This window comes from Caloenas nicobarica, chromosome 2 (assembly GCF_036013445.1).
Source record: "Caloenas nicobarica isolate bCalNic1 chromosome 2, bCalNic1.hap1, whole genome shotgun sequence".
Classification (NCBI taxonomy): domain Eukaryota; kingdom Metazoa; phylum Chordata; class Aves; order Columbiformes; family Columbidae; genus Caloenas; species Caloenas nicobarica.
In genome coordinates this window covers 44,543,550-44,561,919 of record NC_088246.1, presented here as the reverse complement: position 1 = coordinate 44,561,919, position 18,370 = coordinate 44,543,550, and the positions used below count along the sequence as shown (strand labels likewise).

General features: G+C 38.4%; 1 protein-coding gene across 2 annotated transcripts in view; it reads right to left on the bottom strand.

The window, feature by feature from the left end:
* Nucleotides 1-1,325: 1,325 nt before the first annotated feature.
* The window catches only part of GPD1L (glycerol-3-phosphate dehydrogenase 1 like), a 31,432-nt gene continuing 14,387 nt past the window's right edge, over nucleotides 1,326-18,370 (bottom strand). Inside the window, exons 4-8 of one of the 2 annotated variants that reach the window (XM_065629533.1) lie at nucleotides 17,401-17,539; nucleotides 16,101-16,213; nucleotides 8,394-8,627; nucleotides 7,850-7,956; nucleotides 1,326-4,503 (exon numbers count right to left, since the gene is read on the bottom strand). In XM_065629533.1, coding sequence (XP_065485605.1) covers nucleotides 4,407-4,503; nucleotides 7,850-7,956; nucleotides 8,394-8,627; nucleotides 16,101-16,213; nucleotides 17,401-17,539 — 690 coding nt within the window. In that variant the 3' untranslated portion in view covers nucleotides 1,326-4,406. The remainder of the gene's footprint in view (nucleotides 4,504-7,849; nucleotides 7,957-8,393; nucleotides 8,628-16,100; nucleotides 16,214-17,400; nucleotides 17,540-18,370) is intronic. The other variant, XM_065629532.1, reaches the window with a different exon arrangement.

The window sequence follows — 18,370 nt, the reverse complement described above, 5'->3', positions numbered from 1 at the left end:
GGCCATTGGAAACGGACTCCTTGTCTGCCACATTTCCAGTACCTTGGGGCCAGCCGGGGGTTAGTTACAGTCAGACAAAGACACCCAGCCTGTAAGCTCTGATTTGGGGAGAAAGCGTCACTCCTTCAGAAATTAATGGCCATATGAAAGGAATATATCCATTCTGATTCTCTTGTGGTGGTTTTTACTTTCCAGTTCACTCAGACTTAGAAGAATTAAAGGCCCTTTGGATGGTATGTTTCAGATACCTACGTATTTATTCTACTAGTTGATTTCATGCACCCTTAAAATAATTACAATTTTGAGCTAAAAGTATGAGAAATGGCCTAAAGGCTGAAATTCTGGCTTGAAGTTAGGAATAAAATGCATCCAGTCACAGGTTTGCTGGACAACCACGTTTACCTGTCTCAGTATCCCTGGACATTGCTCTCATTTTATTAAATGCTTTGAGGCTTTCAGGTAGACAGTGAATTATTGCATTCACCAAAAAAACCCCATACTTCTTTTACAGTTTGGTGCCCCACAACTAAGCAGTAGACCTTTCTTTTCCTGGTTAAACACTTGTGACACCTCCCACCCCTTTTGCTGATGTAAAAACTGACAAGACCAAGCACAATGTGCTCTCACAATTTTCCAGGCTCTTGCAACTTTAAGATGCAACAGAAACAGTCATTGCTGGATGCACATTACAGGAACCCACGTGATGCTGAAAGATCTCTCAGACCATGTTGTCCAAGAGCTGAGGCAGTGGCTGTTCCCTGTACTAGGAGGGTCTTGGACAGCAGGCAAGACAGGGCCTTGGGCAGAGCTGACAAGGCGTTGGGTGTTTTATACCAAGCTCCTTCTCTCACTTCCAGCGGATCTACAACACATGCATCTGGTGCTGAGCAACAACCATCTCCAAATACAAGGAGCACAGTGTAAGACAGCTGCAGTCATACAGGAACCTAAGGAAATTCAGAAATAAACAGGAAGAAAAGTAACTGGAGAGCAGGCAGAACTGGTCACTTACCCACCAGTGCCCTCCGGTGGCTGACACGCCAATGCAAGGAACTGACGGCTAGAACCTGATTCAGAGGGCAAAGACACCATTTCACTGAAATTGTTTCACTAATGGACAGAAATAAAACTGCTGTCATCTGGATATCAAATAGCTCTTTCTACAATTTAAGTTCTTGCATGGCATTTTCATATCTGATATCATTTATATATATATTTTTATATATATATATATATACACACACATATATATATATACATATATATATATACACACACACACACTGCCCACAGAAGTGGTGGAGTCACCATCCCTGGAGGTGTTTAAAAGCAGTTTAGATGAGGTTCATAGGGACCTTAGGGACATGGTTTAGTGCTAGAGTTGAGTTATGGTTGGATTCAATGATCCTGAGTCTCTTCCAACTGAAATGATTTTATGATTACGTACCATGTGCATGAAAGCCCACATTCCATCAAGTCAATAAAATATCCATCACAAGACGTGTAAAATGAGACAATGGAAACCAAAGTGATTCCCAAGACAAAAATGTTTATTTGTACTAACTCTTCAAATGGGTATACCTTCACAATCTTAAAACAAAAATCAGTACACATGTCTAGGGCAAGTTGAGTATGCATCATTAGAAGGTAGTGCCTTCCTTAGATTACTAATGTTCATAAATCAATAATTAGTTACAAATTTATGACCTTGTATGCAAAAACCTTACACAGGGCTTAATGTTTTCAGTAAGACTACTCTGGTACCAGGCAAAACAGAGTGTTTGTAGAACAGGATTCTCATCATTCAGTTCCCGAATCATATCGGAGTCTTTTAAAGAGCAGTAAATATTAAGAGGGGAAAAAAATATCTAGTGCCAAGCTGAATTTTCTCAAGCACTGAAAAGCAAAGCAAATGCAAATGGTGAAGTATCTATAAAAATTTAAATAAATTTTAATTACTGAAACCTCACTTTTTGTCTGAAAAGAATAAGAATATAATTACAGACTGGATGAAAGAATTAAATAAAAACCTGTTCTATGGATTTGCCTTAGAATAGGCTTCTGTACAAAACAAGAACAATTAAGATTTTGAGGTTTCAGTGGTAGAAGTAGTATTGGAATAATAAAGAAATAATCTTAAAATATATATTAATTTATCATTTAGCTCATATAGCCCTTTATGTATCTTACAAAATGCTACTGTTCTACATACTACATGTAAAAAAAAGTTTATATATACGTATATATACACATAGAAAGGCAAAGTCAATCAGCTTGGTATCAAAAAAAACAACACAAAGCATAAACACTGGAAGTTATGCAATAATTAGGAGTGTTTGCTCCATGTGTGCGTTAGTGTAACAGTGCTGCCAACCTTAACACGTCCTTGTAATTGTCTAAGCAGAGCGCTTACTCCAAGTCAGCTCTACCAGTGATTTCCACAACTGCCACAGAGATCTGATGTTACTTAACTTCTAGCCACCTGTTATATTTAGCACTAAATCAGAAATAAGGCAAAATCACTTCTATCATCGATTAGTATCTGATGAGAGTCACAAGATCTTCCAAAAATTAATGCAAAACATTATAGGAGCACAAGAAATGGTATCCCTGAGCTGAAGCATCTTCCTGTCTGTACAAAGCTGCCCCAGCGCCGACCTATTTCACAGTAATCCAGGCTATTTAAGTACAGATAACAATTATTCCCAGGCATCCTCTTTGTTTTAGCAAGTTTTGAATTACAATTTAAAGCTGCAGGATGGGCTTGTGCTCATGATTTCTTGTCTAAAAACATCACTTGAGTGAACAACCGTTCTGATACTGCTCAGAGTTTTGGAGTGGATATTCAGAGCAGATGGGCATTCTTATTGAGCTCTGTAAATCTCAATGTGAACCTCCAGCTGCAAGAATGAGTCCATTCTTTATGTACCTAGCATATATTTTACCAAAAAAATCAGGGTTTAGTATAAAAGAAAAAAATATTTTATCTTCTCTTTCATCAACCTTCTTAAAAACAAAACACAACCAAGCTAACCCCATCCTCAAACTCCATCAAATGACAATTTTTTCACTAAAAAATAAAATCAACCTCCCTCATAAAGCAAAGGTGCCTGAAAAAACCTAGTTGAGGTACCTGGGGAATAAAAGAGACAGAAGATGCCTTTGAGAAGCTTTCTGGGAGACTGGTCATAAAGGACTTCATCCAGCACCCATTAAAATCTTGCCCAGGGAGAAAGTAACTTCAGAATTCATCATTTCTCTGGGGAGGCTTGTTCAGGACTACAGCCCAGTCGACATGTCTGTCACTGGCAGGCACTGAAACAAATGCAGTCAGCGTACTGGCATATAACTCTTTTGAAAACACAACCATGAGCTACCAGGGAATTCCCCAAACATTCCTTGGAGTGTCCTGTGGAGTGCAACACTTTGTGGCTGATGGTTCAGCCAGAAACACAGCATTACAATTTAGAGCAGGGGATACCCCAACAGCATGCTTCCCTACCCACCAAACAGTACCAGTGAAGAACGACCACAGGTACAGCACTAAAATGAACCTTAGGCGCCAGGGTTCAGAATCCCCAGGTCAACATCTGCCACTTGTTTTGGCGAATGGGATTCTAGAAGAGCCTAACACCTGGGAATGGCAAGGGAGAAATGGAGAAATATAAAAATGCAAATATTAAAAAACAGAAGGGGAGGTAATGATCCCCCTCCAGCACATTCTGTTTCAAACAGTGTAATTAAAAACCTTAAATTCACTTAGAAGTTGTTTTCAAAATAGTTTGACAGCTTTAAAGACTTTTAAAAAAAAAAAAATCAAAAGATTCTTCACCAGAGTTCATTAAAATATCCCTGTAGCCCCATGAATAACTGCAGCCACTTGTTTTGCATTAATATTGCTTAAATTAATATAATTGTAAGCATGCAAAATGTTAAAATTTCAACGTGTATGCAGAATAAAACCAAGTTTTAACAGAAACATTCTAATATTTCAAGGTCACAGGCTTGATTCATTCTCCATCAAAACTAGTGGGATTCTTCCCATGGTGTCCAGTGGATTTTGGACTAGGCCTTAATAAGAGACAAGAAAACAATGTGGTTTATGGTGTAGGAACACACACAAAGCACGCTTGTGTATATACGCTGGACATGTAGTGCAACTTTTGCATTGCACATTGTAGAATGGTTGTATTTTAGCCAATAAAACGACAATCACCAAGTCAATACTGCATGCTATGCCAAACTAGGCTGTATAACAAAAAACAATACCCATCCAGAGACATTCATGTTGTTACTGTTGCCTAGTGAGCAAATTTAAATGAGGCTTAATGATACATCCATCCATGTGAAGCCAGATCTAAACTTGAAAGGCAGAAAGCTGCACTTGTATGACGGCCTGATTGATTTTATATGTGCTCTGGATGATTCTGCAGGCAGGTTATCATCTCTCTGACAGGCTTCCCTTCATAGCAGATTTGATACACAGCAGTGAACAGTGGAAACCTGAGGAAACAGAGTGGAGAAAGCAAACACAGAGTAAGTTTTTTCTGTAACATTTTCTCAAGTGAAAGAAATCAAATGAGGCGAGGAGAGGGAGAGGAAAGACAGAGACTGAAAAATCAATTTCTTTTAATGTTTGTCAAGTGCTAATGCCAGTCTGAAAAGCGCTGGATAAATAGAGAACCTCCATGCATCTCTAAATTGAGTCACTCTCAGAGGCCCAGCTAGCTATAATAGAGCCTGCAACATTCATTATGTATGGCACAACCATTAAGTGATGTAAAAATAAAAATAATTACAACCACTTGCATCTTCCTTATAGCAGTACTCACCTATGGTTAGAAAGGATGACTCGTCCATCAGTTATGTATTATCAAATTATTGCTCAGAGACAATGCAATTGCAGACTATGACACAAAGAGACGCAAGAAAAAACTGAAGGTCAAGTTTTTTAATAAGTCCAAAATTAAATATGGATTTTCATACACTAAAAGCATCTTGTCTTTTTTCTTTTTTAAATTGACCACATTTCCAATAACCTCCAAATTATGCAGGTTTCTCTGATAATCTGAAGGCTTGTTACAACCAAGACACTTTGCAGAAATTTAAATTTGCTTTCTGTCCATCCTGGACAGTGACAGCCAGACTAGCCCCATTTTCATACAGAGCTTGATGGATTTTAGGGCTTAATTATCTGTTCACCAAAATAAATATACCATTTCAGCCTTTTATACTGATAAATTCTGACCAAACACACTAGGTAATTTTGATTGAAATAAAAAATAAGGAGTATTTGAGATGGTGAAACGGTTAATTTCCAAGTGATTCAGAATACATCTGGACTAGGGCTTTCTCCTCAGAAAAGCAGTCCCATCAGTTGCTCTGAAGATTTACCTGTAACGTACAACTGCAGGATAGAACAGAACCCCCAACCAGTCCTGAGCACCAGATCTGCTCGCCAATACACTCTGCAAGCAGGTGTTATACTCAGGTAACTCCGGTATCACCACATGGCTCTGAACAAGGCTCCTTGGAACCAACCAGAGGTCACACAAGAAGCAAAAGCCATCCAAGAGCACCGTTATGGCTGGAAACTACTGTGTTCTCAGGGACACATACAGGATTTGTACTTGGATGAATGCAATACTTTGCATTACCAGGGGAAAAAAGTGGAGGAACAGACATGCTTGTGAATTTAGTCCATCGTTTCTATGGCTTTTACTACAAGTGCTCAATTCAAAGTGTAGAATTTCATTTTTATCTGAAACATTTTAACGTCCTGCTCCTAAATGCATATACATTTCTTTTGCCTTACTTTTGTGGAAAACAAGGCAGAAATAGCAGCAACACCAAAACTATTTGAGATCAATCCAACTGACTTGATTTTTGGTTTTTATTTCATTGGTGGAACCAAAATTAGCATGTAGCCACATAGCTGCTCTTTCAAATCCAATGCTACACTGTTTAGATGCAAAACCCTTACTAGAAAATATGCAGAACAAAAATTTACACAAAGACTTTTGCATTAATTAGCCCCACTTAACGCTTACTTTGTATAATAGATTGGGCTGGGAGGGGCTGGATTTGCTTTTACTGTAACAACTTAAATGTAGGCACTAAAATAAAGTTTGTTATGCCTACGTGAGAGGCGGCCACAAAACATGTGGACATTCTGAAGCAAAACCAGCTTTTCACACAGCTTTAGATATAATACTGGCAGTTACTTCTCAGTGAAGAAGTACCACTACTACAAACCACATCTTGGTATGTTAAGTCTTGCTGTTTGACACAGAGAACACTGCTGTGCGGTGCACAGGTCTGCCCCACTTCACACAGGGAAAGCAGAATCGAGGCTGACTGCAGACTCATGGCCAGCAAACTCGAAATGTTTCTTATGTCTGAGCAGGTTAAGAGGGCTAGTTCTGCAACTGTTGAAATGAAAAAAAAACAATTGCAATGTAAATAGCAATAGGCATCAACCCTGCTACCAAGACTCTTCTACTGAACTTCAACTTTTGCATATTTCTATGTAGCCTTGGGACTCTTTTTGTAGGATGAGAGTATGAAATTTTACTCTTATTAGACTCTTACCTCTTCACTTTGAAACCATGGCTGGTTTACTGTGTTTTGTGTTTTACAGCAGTAGCAAGAGAGTTTTTGAAAAACACTTTTAAAGTTGCTTTCAAAAGTCTTGTTGAATGAGACCTTTTATGAAGAACTGACACATAGATTTTGGTATATGAAACAGAAATTAGCAACTCTGTTCTCATATCTTTCATTAAAAACACAACCCAATCTTCTATTACACACTCCATTTGTTGTAAGATACAACAGGTCAAAAAAAACCAAACCAACCAAGGAAACAAAAAACCCCAAACACAGCATCCTGTCTCATTTAGGGAATCATAAACAGCAAAGGCTGAAGCCAACATTTTAATTAGATTTTTTTCTGCATTTAGCCTACTGTACACTGCAGAGACAGACTTAGGTGCCTTACTCCAAAAGACAGTGTTAAAAAAAAAAAGTAACTCAATGCAGTTGATCCATTAAAACTAGACTTTAAAAACTGCTTTGGGAAAAAAAAAAGTTACAAGGCTTGGTCTTCTGACTGGCAGTCATTTATTTTCTGATTTTACTTCCTCTGCAAACAGGAACAGGTAAAGATAATGCATCCCTTAATATCATAAGGAGACAGCTGTGTGTGTGGCTTTAGGAGTTGTACGTATTATGACTCGAATACAAATGAACAAGCCAGGACAATCTGCTTAATTTCATACTAAAAAAAAAAAAAAATACCTGACCTGCACAAGCAGATGGCAGGTTTTATCCTACTGCAAACTGGAAGTCACATCAGGAAAGAGAACTGCGGTATCTAAGCAAGAACCAATGTGGACAGAAGTAGACACTCTATTCAGCTATACAGATCCTTAATAACAAAGATCCTGTCCTTGGAGACAAGCAATGAATTTACTACTATGAAATGAGCTGTAGAGACTCTTCACAAGCCTCTTTAGGAAGCTCAGCTTCTATTTTCATGTATTTTATTCTTTTCACATGTTAAAACAAATATCTGCTTTTCTGTGATAGCAGGAGGCAATAATACATTCTGTAAACAGAAGTGCATTCACAAATTTAATGTCACGCTACTAGCTCTATCTACAGCAGTATTATTTTGAGCTTTTATTCGCTTCTCTCTGTGATTTTTAACCAGGAATTAAGCTACGCTTCTTACAGTGACTTTCTTTTTGGCTATTACCTTCATGAAGATATTGAGACTAAAAGACGGAAAAAGAGTTATAGTGATTAAAAAAAGAGGTATGTGGAACTTGCTTTATCTGTTCTTACTTACTTTTCCAGCATTCCTTTCTGCTTGAGGATGCGATACACTTCTGCAGAAGTCTGTGGCCCTTGCAGTTTCTGACCATTCAGCATCTCCTGCTCCAGTTCTTCAATAGACTAAACAACAGAGGAGTGGGGGAAAAAAAAAAGGAAGAAAATGAGAGCTATGATAAAGTTTTCATAAGCTTGACAACATCATCTGGATGGAAAAAAGATGATGTTACAGAAGGTTTTTTTTCTTTTCTCAGAAGTGTACTTGAGTAAGCATATATAGTATTCTCCTATATTCTTGTTTGTAGATATTCTCCTTCTTAAATCTGCATCTCCCAACATCTCATCCCTCCAGCTCCTTTTTTTTTTTTTTTTTTTTAAAATCACCCTTCCTTTTTAACACCTTTACACTCATTCTAGCCTTGTAAGACACTCAAAAATGAGAGGAAAGAGAAGGGTACTCACTCAGTACACCTAGCAAGTCTCAGATAACTGCACTATTACTCAACAAACCAGGCGTGCTAGTACTTGCAACAACGGATTTCACCAAGTGAATAAGGTACCTTTCCAGTTTTAACAAACGCTTCTGCTACACGTCGATTCCGGCCACCATAACACGTTGTGATGAGATCAGCAACTCCACAGCTCTCCAGGAAAGTGGCAGTAGACACCTGTCCTTTGCAAAAAATTTTGGCAAAGGCAATCATCTCCATTAGGCCAAGGCGAATAACGGCAGCTTTGGTATTGTCACCACAGCAAAGACCATCACAGAACCCAGCTCCTACTGCCACTATATTCTAATGAGAAGAGAAAAAAACAAATAGGCAATGAGTCAATTATTGCTTATAGGATCCTACAAAACACTAAAGCACAGAGTGCACATCATTAAGAACTGCAAATACTTTATTAATGTAAGATTAAGGGTTTTTTATTTTATTGTTGTTGGTTTTTTTGGTTTTGGAGTTTAAGGGATAACCTTAAAAAATATGACAAGTCTTACATTACTAAGTATTTCCAAGGATAAAAGCATAGCTAAAGGTTTGGAATAAGTTGCCCCAGAGGCTGTGAAGCTATTATTGACTGTCTTCAAGACCAAACAGTTTACACCACACCCAAACAAGGTTTTATCTAGATTGAGCTGTTCCTGCCCTGAGGAAGGGGTAAAGCTAGACTGACATCCCGCAGCCCTTTTATCCGTATTTTCTTTATGATTAATACTGAATCTAAGAAACATTTATTGATTTCCATACGGATATACTAAGGGACCAAATTCAGCCAAGCTAATTGTATTCAGCCCTTTTAGGTATGCAGAGTTCCTGTAACAGTAATAGTTAATCAAGGGTCTCCAGAAGGTTCATGTCACAGGAAGACCTTCCCTAAGCAATTTTTTTTTTCTTAGACCTGATGACAGCTTTCTACGAAGAATATACTGTTTCTTTGTGAACAATCAGCTATACAGTCCCCTCTTTGGTTTACAAATATAGACATTAGTTGAGACATGTTTCAGTGAAGTGACTATAAAAGCTATTTTCTGGCCTGGGACTCAGAGACTAGGCATGGTTAGCTTGTCCCCACCGAAAAAAAACCCAAACCCCAAACCTACCAAAAACCAAAACACTTCAAGAGGTGGCATTGTGATGTACCAATAAAGCAAACAAGGAAGCAACAGATATAGTAATGCCTTCCTGCATGCAACAACAGCAGCAGTGACCTCAACAGAAACCACAGGAAAACCAACATTATGGCATCTCATGTAGCACCTCATGCAGGCAAAAAACCCCAACCAATCAAACCAACTTTAACTGTTGCTGAAGAAACAGTTTTGCTTTGTTTTTTTGGACTGTCAAAACAAAAAACTGCAGGCAGCTGCAGTGCTGTGTGGCCAATTGTGGCTAGGTGACTCTCAATGAAATGAGGTCAGAAGAAGAGTTACTGCTTTTTGAACAACTAGCTGAGGTCTAAAGGTGACCTTAAAAATTGCAGACAGATATCTCAACATCAGACCTGAAGCAGCAAAAGATGATCAGACTTTCAAAGCTGTTACTTTAGATCACCTTGGCTGTGTTCTCATCAGCCACCTCTCCCAAAGCAATATTTGTTCATTTGGTGGCAAAGAGAGAGGAAGTCAAACAGATATTTAAGAAGTTTTCAGATGGGATGACCCATTTAACTGCAATTACACCTACGTGAAGTCTGGAAGTGTTTAGTGCTCAGCTAAAAACAAAAACATTTTTGAACAACCTCTGGGCTTTTTCCCCGTGTACTTCTTGAACACTCCAAAACTAAAGCTTCCCCTTCCCTCCAACTTTGCCTGCTTTGACTGTCCTTCCCACTTTGAAGTGGCCTACCTGATCACAATTTACAGTATGATTTGGCCTATGGTATTTTGTTGTCTACTTCTACCTTTTGCAATGTTTGTCTTCGGAGCAACAGAAATATTGTTTTAAGTTATACCAAGACTAGTTACTTCTAAAGAAAGGGGTGGGGAAGAAGGGAAGTTCCGAGTCTAACTCTGAAACACTAAGCTCCTTGTTTGTACAATGTCCCCATTGTATGTTCTTACCCATAGTTTGCAAATAATGAGGAAACAAGACAACTGATTATGCTCTAGATACCCACCCACACCTAGGAGACTGTTATATCCTGGTCTACATAAGCCTGAGGCCACGACTATGAATTTACAAGCTGTACCATCTGGTTGCATTTAAATACTTGAAGAATATCTCTCCTGTGTCTAATGTACTGTAGAGAACTAAATTATACCGCATTGAAAGTTACACCTTAGAGAAAGACGAGCCAGTTCTTTTAAAAACAAAACAACAAAAAAAATGTCACAAAACTTGAGACTGAGTAATCTTTCTGTCCAAAACAAGACCAAAATAGGCAGCTTGATATTTGCAATCTCTGGGTGCAGGCACCAAGTCTGCTTCTCAGAGGATCACTGTAGTGCTAGTGCCACTAGGCTCTTGTGTCTTAATTTGTATTTTACTTATGCATCTTCCTGAAACAAACTTGGGGCGGGTGGAGAATTGCGTATCTATCTGGCCAAAACATCTTCCTGTATCTGGTATGGTTGATCCTGAACACTGCCACTGCAAAAGCCTACACCTCAAGTTACAAACGTTCCTGCAAATGCAATGGGTATACATTTGTGCATGAGGAGAGAGCCCACATTTCCATGAGCTCAATGACTGACTGCATCTGCATACGCAACATGGTGGTCTGAGGGCCCAATAAGCAATGGTGACTTTAGCCTACAGACAAACCTGTTGTTCCAAAGGTTCAAAAATACTGTCACAACAACCCTGAAATTACTGCAACACAGCATTCCTCTTGGCCTGAGGGATTCAGAGCTCTGAAAACCACTTCATGCTTGAGCAAGCACATTTCCCCCATCTCAGCATTAACAGCTTTTTGCATGAAAGCATGCATCCTGTAAGCAAGATACACAGGATGTTTTTATATTGCATATGGTTTTAAACTACTAAAACACTCTGCACTAAGAGGTGAGTCTTTAGCTGGTCTGGTATCCAGAAGCAGGCGTTAGTCTTAGTCCTAGTTATTCTAGAACATGAGCAAGGACTGGACTCATTCCATCACCAGGACAATGAATCTATACTCCAGAAAAGGAATGTTGATGCCAGGCAGTGCTCATGGTATGTGTCAGAGCAAGTGAGAGGAAGTGTCTTTTACTTGCACATGACCTGCTGCAAACATGCCAGAGGTCACAAATGCAAGGCCAATAGCTGACCAAGGAACCAAGGTTAACAAGTCTGCAGACTTTGCTGACATTGTTCTCTTACATAGTCAGTGCTCAGAAATATCCAATTTACAGTCCTACTCTGTTTACAGTAAATTTGTGGAGTGCTTATGAAGACAGCTTCAGAGGCCATTTCTGAGGCAACCATTACCTCTCCATAATTAAATGGATCATTGGAGAACAAAGCAGAAATGTTAAATTGACCTGGGACATCCAGCCTTCCTTGAGGTAATGTCACAGCTCAGCACAGCCTGCTTTCCCTCCTACTTGCACACGAACTTGGAGAAGCTCCTTGCTTCACATCATGGCTGAGAGAGGTCAAATGAAGATTAAACAAATCAAAGACAGTATCAGCAGGACTGTCAGAGAGGTTAAGCATTAACTGCTTGCTTGGTCCTGGCAAACTTGAAAGTAAATAATGAGTTGAATTTCAACTTAATCTCGAGAAAGAGTAATTATTTTACCACAATCAACTTCTTCAGTACCTAGACTGTCTACCCAACAGCGACTGCCACAAACACACTTTGCGGAACCACCTTTCTAAGTAATAATGCTGGGTTACATAACCTGGTAAACAATAAATCATTATTATACTTCTTACTTCTTTGCTTAAGGCTAAGCTGGAGCCCTAAAATTTAGATATGTGCCTGAAGCAACCTGAAAGGCAACCACAGCTGCTGCTCCTTCTCCTTCCTACAGTCACTGTCACCTCTGCCTCGGTCCTTGGCTGCTGCCACTCGAGGGAGTTTAACTCTCTAGATCCCTGAACAAATACATCAGGCAGCTGGAGCACAGCCATTTTGCAGTATCCAGAGATTAGATTCTCACTTCTCCTTCCCTGACATTCATCCCTGTCACTGCTGCACTGGGTAAGTGATTCCGGTACAGTTTACACCCAACAACACAGCTACCAATGTTTAAATTGCCTCTCAACTATGCTGCGAGGTTCATACACCAGCTCTGTCTTGCCTCACGTCCATGCAGTTTGATTGCAAGACCACGCGCTGACACAGGCACTACAGACTCTGAGGACACCTCTGTGATGATGACTTCGGATCTGTGCTACTCTGTGATATCACATCCATCAGCATCCAGGAGCACATCCCTATGCCTGCATAGCTGCACATACTGCTCTTACAGCGCTGTCATAACCTTTAAGTACTTCCCAGGAAGGTCCCTTCATTGTCTGATGAATGGCAGCTGGAACTTGTTGGTGGGGTCAGGCTGCCTCTAAAGCCAACTGGACACCCTGAAACTGAACTATCCAAATTAGAACTTTGTTAAATATCTGACCTCAAACCTTAGAAAAGGTCAACAAATAAATGTGAAATGTGCTTCAGTTCTCAAAAGAAAAAAATACCAATAGTGAAGAACACGTCAAGCATTTTTTGTTCCTGGAGCAAACAAGTAACCGTAGACAGCTTTTTTTTTCCTCAGTATCATCAAATTTTGTCAAGTGACAGCCATTGCCTATTGAGCCAGCCTCCAAGCCGACGCAAGACGGCAGTTTCACTGCGCTGATTTCTATACTTCAGTACGTCTCCATCAGCCAATTGTCACCAAAAAAAAATACAGTAAATGAAGTGGATAGTCAATATATCTACACATTTCTATGTATATAAATAGCAATCAAACACATGTTCTTTCATGATCAACCAGCTGCAATACCTATTATTACAGTCTGAGTTCAAATATGCTTCAAAAACCAAATGTCAAATCAAAAAATATTTTAGCATTGTTGTAAGGGAAAGCTGTGCTCAGAGCACTCTGTTACCCTTCTGTATTTTTTCCCAACCATCCACATTAAAAATCTTTCCTGCTTAGAAAGATTCAGAAATAAAAGAGTGAGGCAAGTATAGATTTCTAACAAGATCTAGTCTATTATGCCAGAAATACCAGAAAAGTCTCCTTTTCCCAAGGTGGTATTTATAGAAAAATGCAGCAGGTGGGAGAATATTCTATTTGCCGTAGTGCACTATTTCTAATCCTTTAAATACCACTACAAGAGTTTCTTTTACTATTTCCATGTCCAAAAAGACAGTCTGGACTGGCATATGTGCCTGCTTACTCCTGTCCTCTAAGCTGCAGTTCGCAGTGACACTGCTGACATTTTGAATTGGCGCTGCTACAGAAAAAGTGGAACTTCTCTCTTTATACCTGTCTTTTCACACAAAACGACACTGTCATTTTCTGCAGTAGGAATTTCCTCCTTCCAGCAAGTCAAATAATGACAATTTTTACTATTTTTTCATGAAGCAACTTTCCAAGTTTAAGAAACTGTCAGATGACAGAAGCTGTACTTCAGATTTTTCCCTAAAAACAATCACATGAGAAGATGCTTATTTTCCACATTTTTTCACTACAAAGATTATCAGATTAATCATAAAAAAGCAAAGTGCTTGTTGTTACTGTTTGCAAACAATTCTCCTAATAATAAGAATGTACACCTTCTAAGAAAAAAAGCTCAAGTTTACAGTTCACTATTCACATCTGAGCTTTACGTTTTGCTTTACACCAGCAATAAAAACAAACCCATCTGTTTAATTTTAGTTTCTTTATTATCTTCCAGAGGCACACATGCTCCCAATGCATTAATAAAATTTTGCAGTATTCGAGTTAAATCTTGTGCTTGCAGCTGTTTTTAAGATTAAACTAGAAAGTGTTTTAAATTAAAAACTACTTTAAAAATATTATTTTAATAAAATTTTCTTTGAGATTAAGGAAGACCATATGTTTAAAACACATCACCTACACTAGCATAGCTGATCTATGCCATTTATACCAGTTCATGCCTTTTAATCAGGCAAGAAATCCATAGTATTGTTTAAACAAGTTAATCTATCCTTAATTCACTTCTTGTTCAGAGTTCACACCATACATTTCTGTGGAAGTCTCAACTCAACAAAATATACTGCAATCAAAACCAAATGACCATAGCACACAGAATATATACAGCTCTTTAGAAATGCAACTAGAGACTTCAGTTTGCAGGATGCATGGTGAATAATGAAGCACGAGAGAAGGACAAAACAAGGCTACGAAGAAAATACAAGTTTCACCTCAGTAACTTCACAAGTCAAGAACAACAATTTATCTAAATTTTTCTGCACTTCCAAAGAGATAACTGGGATCTTGCCTACTTGGACCTTTACAGTGGAGTTTGAGTGGCTGCTGACTAGCTGCTCAGTTTGATAGGCACACTCATCTCTACCACCTTTTCACAAGATTTGGCTGGAATAAAAGTCACCTGGGACAGAACTCCTCTATCAATCAAGTTAGCCAGAAACCATCAGGCCAAGCAGATTTCAAAGAAAAATAAACCCGTAAAACTTTTTCACTAATTTCACAGGTCTATACACAGGGGTTTCTTTCCTGCTAACCTCCCACATCACCATAGCATTTTGAAGCAATGTCTGTGGAGCCAAATTATGAGCTCCACAATTTTGAGAAATTGCTATAAATACAATAACTCCAAAGCGTGTTACACCAAAGTGTATCCCATTGGCCGAGTGCACAGCCCCGTGACCGCCTCCTTCTCAGGACTTCAAATATGACATCTCCCAAAATTATCAAGAAAAACGGTATGCCAAAAATTATGTTATTATAGCTATCAATCTACTTCCCACTGAGTAGGAATCAGAACTCTTTAGCATAGAGACATCACTCGTTGGCCTGGTAGCTTTGCAAGTTAATAGTGTAGTTTACACATAATTTCAACAGATTAAAAAAAGTAATACAAAATAATTATCAGAAAGTAAAAAAAAAAAAAGTCAAATTATGTACTAAACCACTACACCTATTAGAAATGCTTCCAGGATAGTTATCAGATAACGTGAACTACGGTAGTATTGGCCAGGGCTCCAAGTAACTAATGCCTTCTGTTTACAAATGGCTCGTAAATTAATCTGAAAAAAAATAGCAATATGTTTAAGATAGCCTTTCCTTCCTATCAGCATCAATTTTGCTACCAAAAAAATTCCAGATGAGTAACTGTCTGAAATAACTTTTTCCTATCCAAGTCATTTCTGTATGTCGTTATCCACATGAACCTTGTGCAGTGTATGCCCACGAAACAGAAACACAAGAGTGCTCACGATATGTAAGACAATGAAGAGGGGAATAATTTTTCAACCCACACAAAGGATTAATGCCAACTTCTTTCTCCCTTTCTTTTTGTGAGCACACTGTTGCAAAAAGAAAAAGGGAACTAAAATGGATTTAGAAAGATGTTGATCAGTTAGACGAAATCAACACTTGCTTCATGACTGTGTGTACACTAAGTGAAAGATATAGAAAGAGAACATGGGAGATGGTGAGATGAAGGTCTAAAAGCAAACTACCAGAACATGCTGCTCCCTAATTTCTCAGCTGGTTGTTCTGGAAATATTACGTAGCAGTTTTATAAATTATATAAAGTGCAATAAACTTAATTCTTTAAATGAAAATATCCTCTTTTCTCTACAAGGATCACCGTTCCATCCCTGTAACAACTGCAGTCTGTTAATCTTACCTTCAGAGCACCACAAAGCTCAACTGTATCTGCATCATCTACTACAGTTATTCGGAAGTTTGGAGTCTGCAGAAGTTCTTTGAAGAGCAGGCCATTTTCCAGGATTTTGCTGCCTATTGAGAGAGACAAAGAAAGGCTAAAAGTGAATAATTTATTTGGGTGTTATTTAGCCTTTCCTGTGCAAGGCAAAATATTTAAAAGCAGAGATAAGGTTGTTCTATCTTCATCCTAAACAGACTCCTGTTTTAAGTGACTAAGGACATGTCTACATTGCACTTAAAAACTCTGCACTGAGTTATTCTGGACTGCTTCATAATTCATTGTCTGCTCAGCAACAGATTCTAAATAAAAATTCCATTAATTCTCTGTACTCCTTTTTTAATCATTCTCCTTTAAAAAACAGTTAATAATAAAACAAATGTGGATTAAAAATATAGCGGGTGCAATTCTACCAATTACTTTTAAGCCCTGCATTCCAGAAAAACACCTACTGATAAATGCATGTCAAGGATGCTTTAGTAATTGAGCATGCTGCCACTGACAAATATTTCTAAGCACTAAGAGGTAATTCAGCTGCTCAAAAAAGTTCAATGCAAAACCTGTTAATGAGAGGTTAAAAAGCTAAAAATACACAAAACTGGAAAAAATAATTCTGAAAAAAATAACATGAACTCTGTGCTATTACGTACGACTATGTGTACGAATACACACATACACACACACCCCCCTAGCTAGACACTGAAATCCAGGACTAGGCACATCTTTGTGCTGCAAAGGTGTACAGACATCTATACAGAATTAAAACCATGTCTAGCTTTTGGGGGAACTAATTATTTTGAGAAATTAAAATAAGATAATGATACCTTAAAGAGAAAAAACAACCCAAACATGCATAAAGGTACCATCTGTGACCATAGTGCCTAAGGTGAGGTACAGAATATATAATCATTTATCCATATAAAGCCATGTAGACCCAGGAAAAAATCTTAAGCACAGTAATAAAATAAAGTCATTTGTTATGTGGAGGGTGATAAAAAGCATGCTTAGTATTTCCCCTGCTAAGGTCACAACCATACTGAGACTAGGTAAAATTGTACTCCTCTCTCTCCCTATATTCACAGTATTGTTCTAGTTCTTTTGTAAGTGTAAACATTCTAGGAAATTAAACATTGAAATAAGAAGAACTCGGCAGTTTCTGATAACAACCAGTAATGATAAAAACTATAAAACTTGAGCTTCTTGGTGTGCAACTGTGAGGACAAGAGCATGTTTTAAATATTCTTATTATTTGGAACAGTACCTATTGTGGTTTCACAGAATTTCTCCGCTGCCACCTCATTGGCAATGTTAGCTCCCATCAGCACACTGATGTCTATTCCCATCTTCTCTCGAATAATATCAGAGATCAGTTTGAGTCCCGCCGGGCCTTCATCTATTCCCTGCAGTCAACATTAAATGGAATTACTAAAAAGCCATTCGTTAGACAGAGTAGAGAAGAAAGCACATCATAATTAGTCTTGTCTGTGGGTGAGAACTACAACAAGGCCTACTCAGAGAGAGACCAAAGATGACGGACTTGCTACCAGTGAAACTTCCACTGCTGTTGTGACCTCTCCAAGCTTTCTGTTTTTCACAGGCAATAGCACCTTAAGAATTAGGACAAAACACTAGACCACAGGTGTCAAACTCATTTCCACCGCGGGCCACATCAGCCTTATGGTTGCCTTCAAAGGGCCGAATGTAATTATAGGACTGTATAACTACTCCTACATTTACACAGTCCTAAAATTACATTCGCCCTTTGAAGGCAACTGTAACACTGATGTGATCCCTGGTGAAAATGAGTTTGACATCCCTGCTCTAGATGATGTTAACAGTTTTTATTCCATTCCTGATCAAAGCCCTGATTCTAAGAAGTGCTGAAATTCAGCTTTGTCAGTTCAGAATCAAAGCTGCTTACTATCAGTGTATCCTTACTGATACCAGTGAAGCATCATCAATGCATCAGTTGTGAATCAGGTCTGTACTTGGATTTAAAATTGCAACAAAACTCAAAAAGTGGCATCCCAATAACTTGTTTTGTGAAGAGGTATCTGAACTGACATATCAGAGACAGATTCCCTTGTATATTATACCAACAAGAGTTTACTAGTAGAAACCCAGTTTAATAATTTTGAATACTACTACAAATGGACCGGTCATTCACAGATATGTAGAAAGCTGAACAACAAAGAATAATCTAACTTCTGGAGATATTTTTAATCTGTATT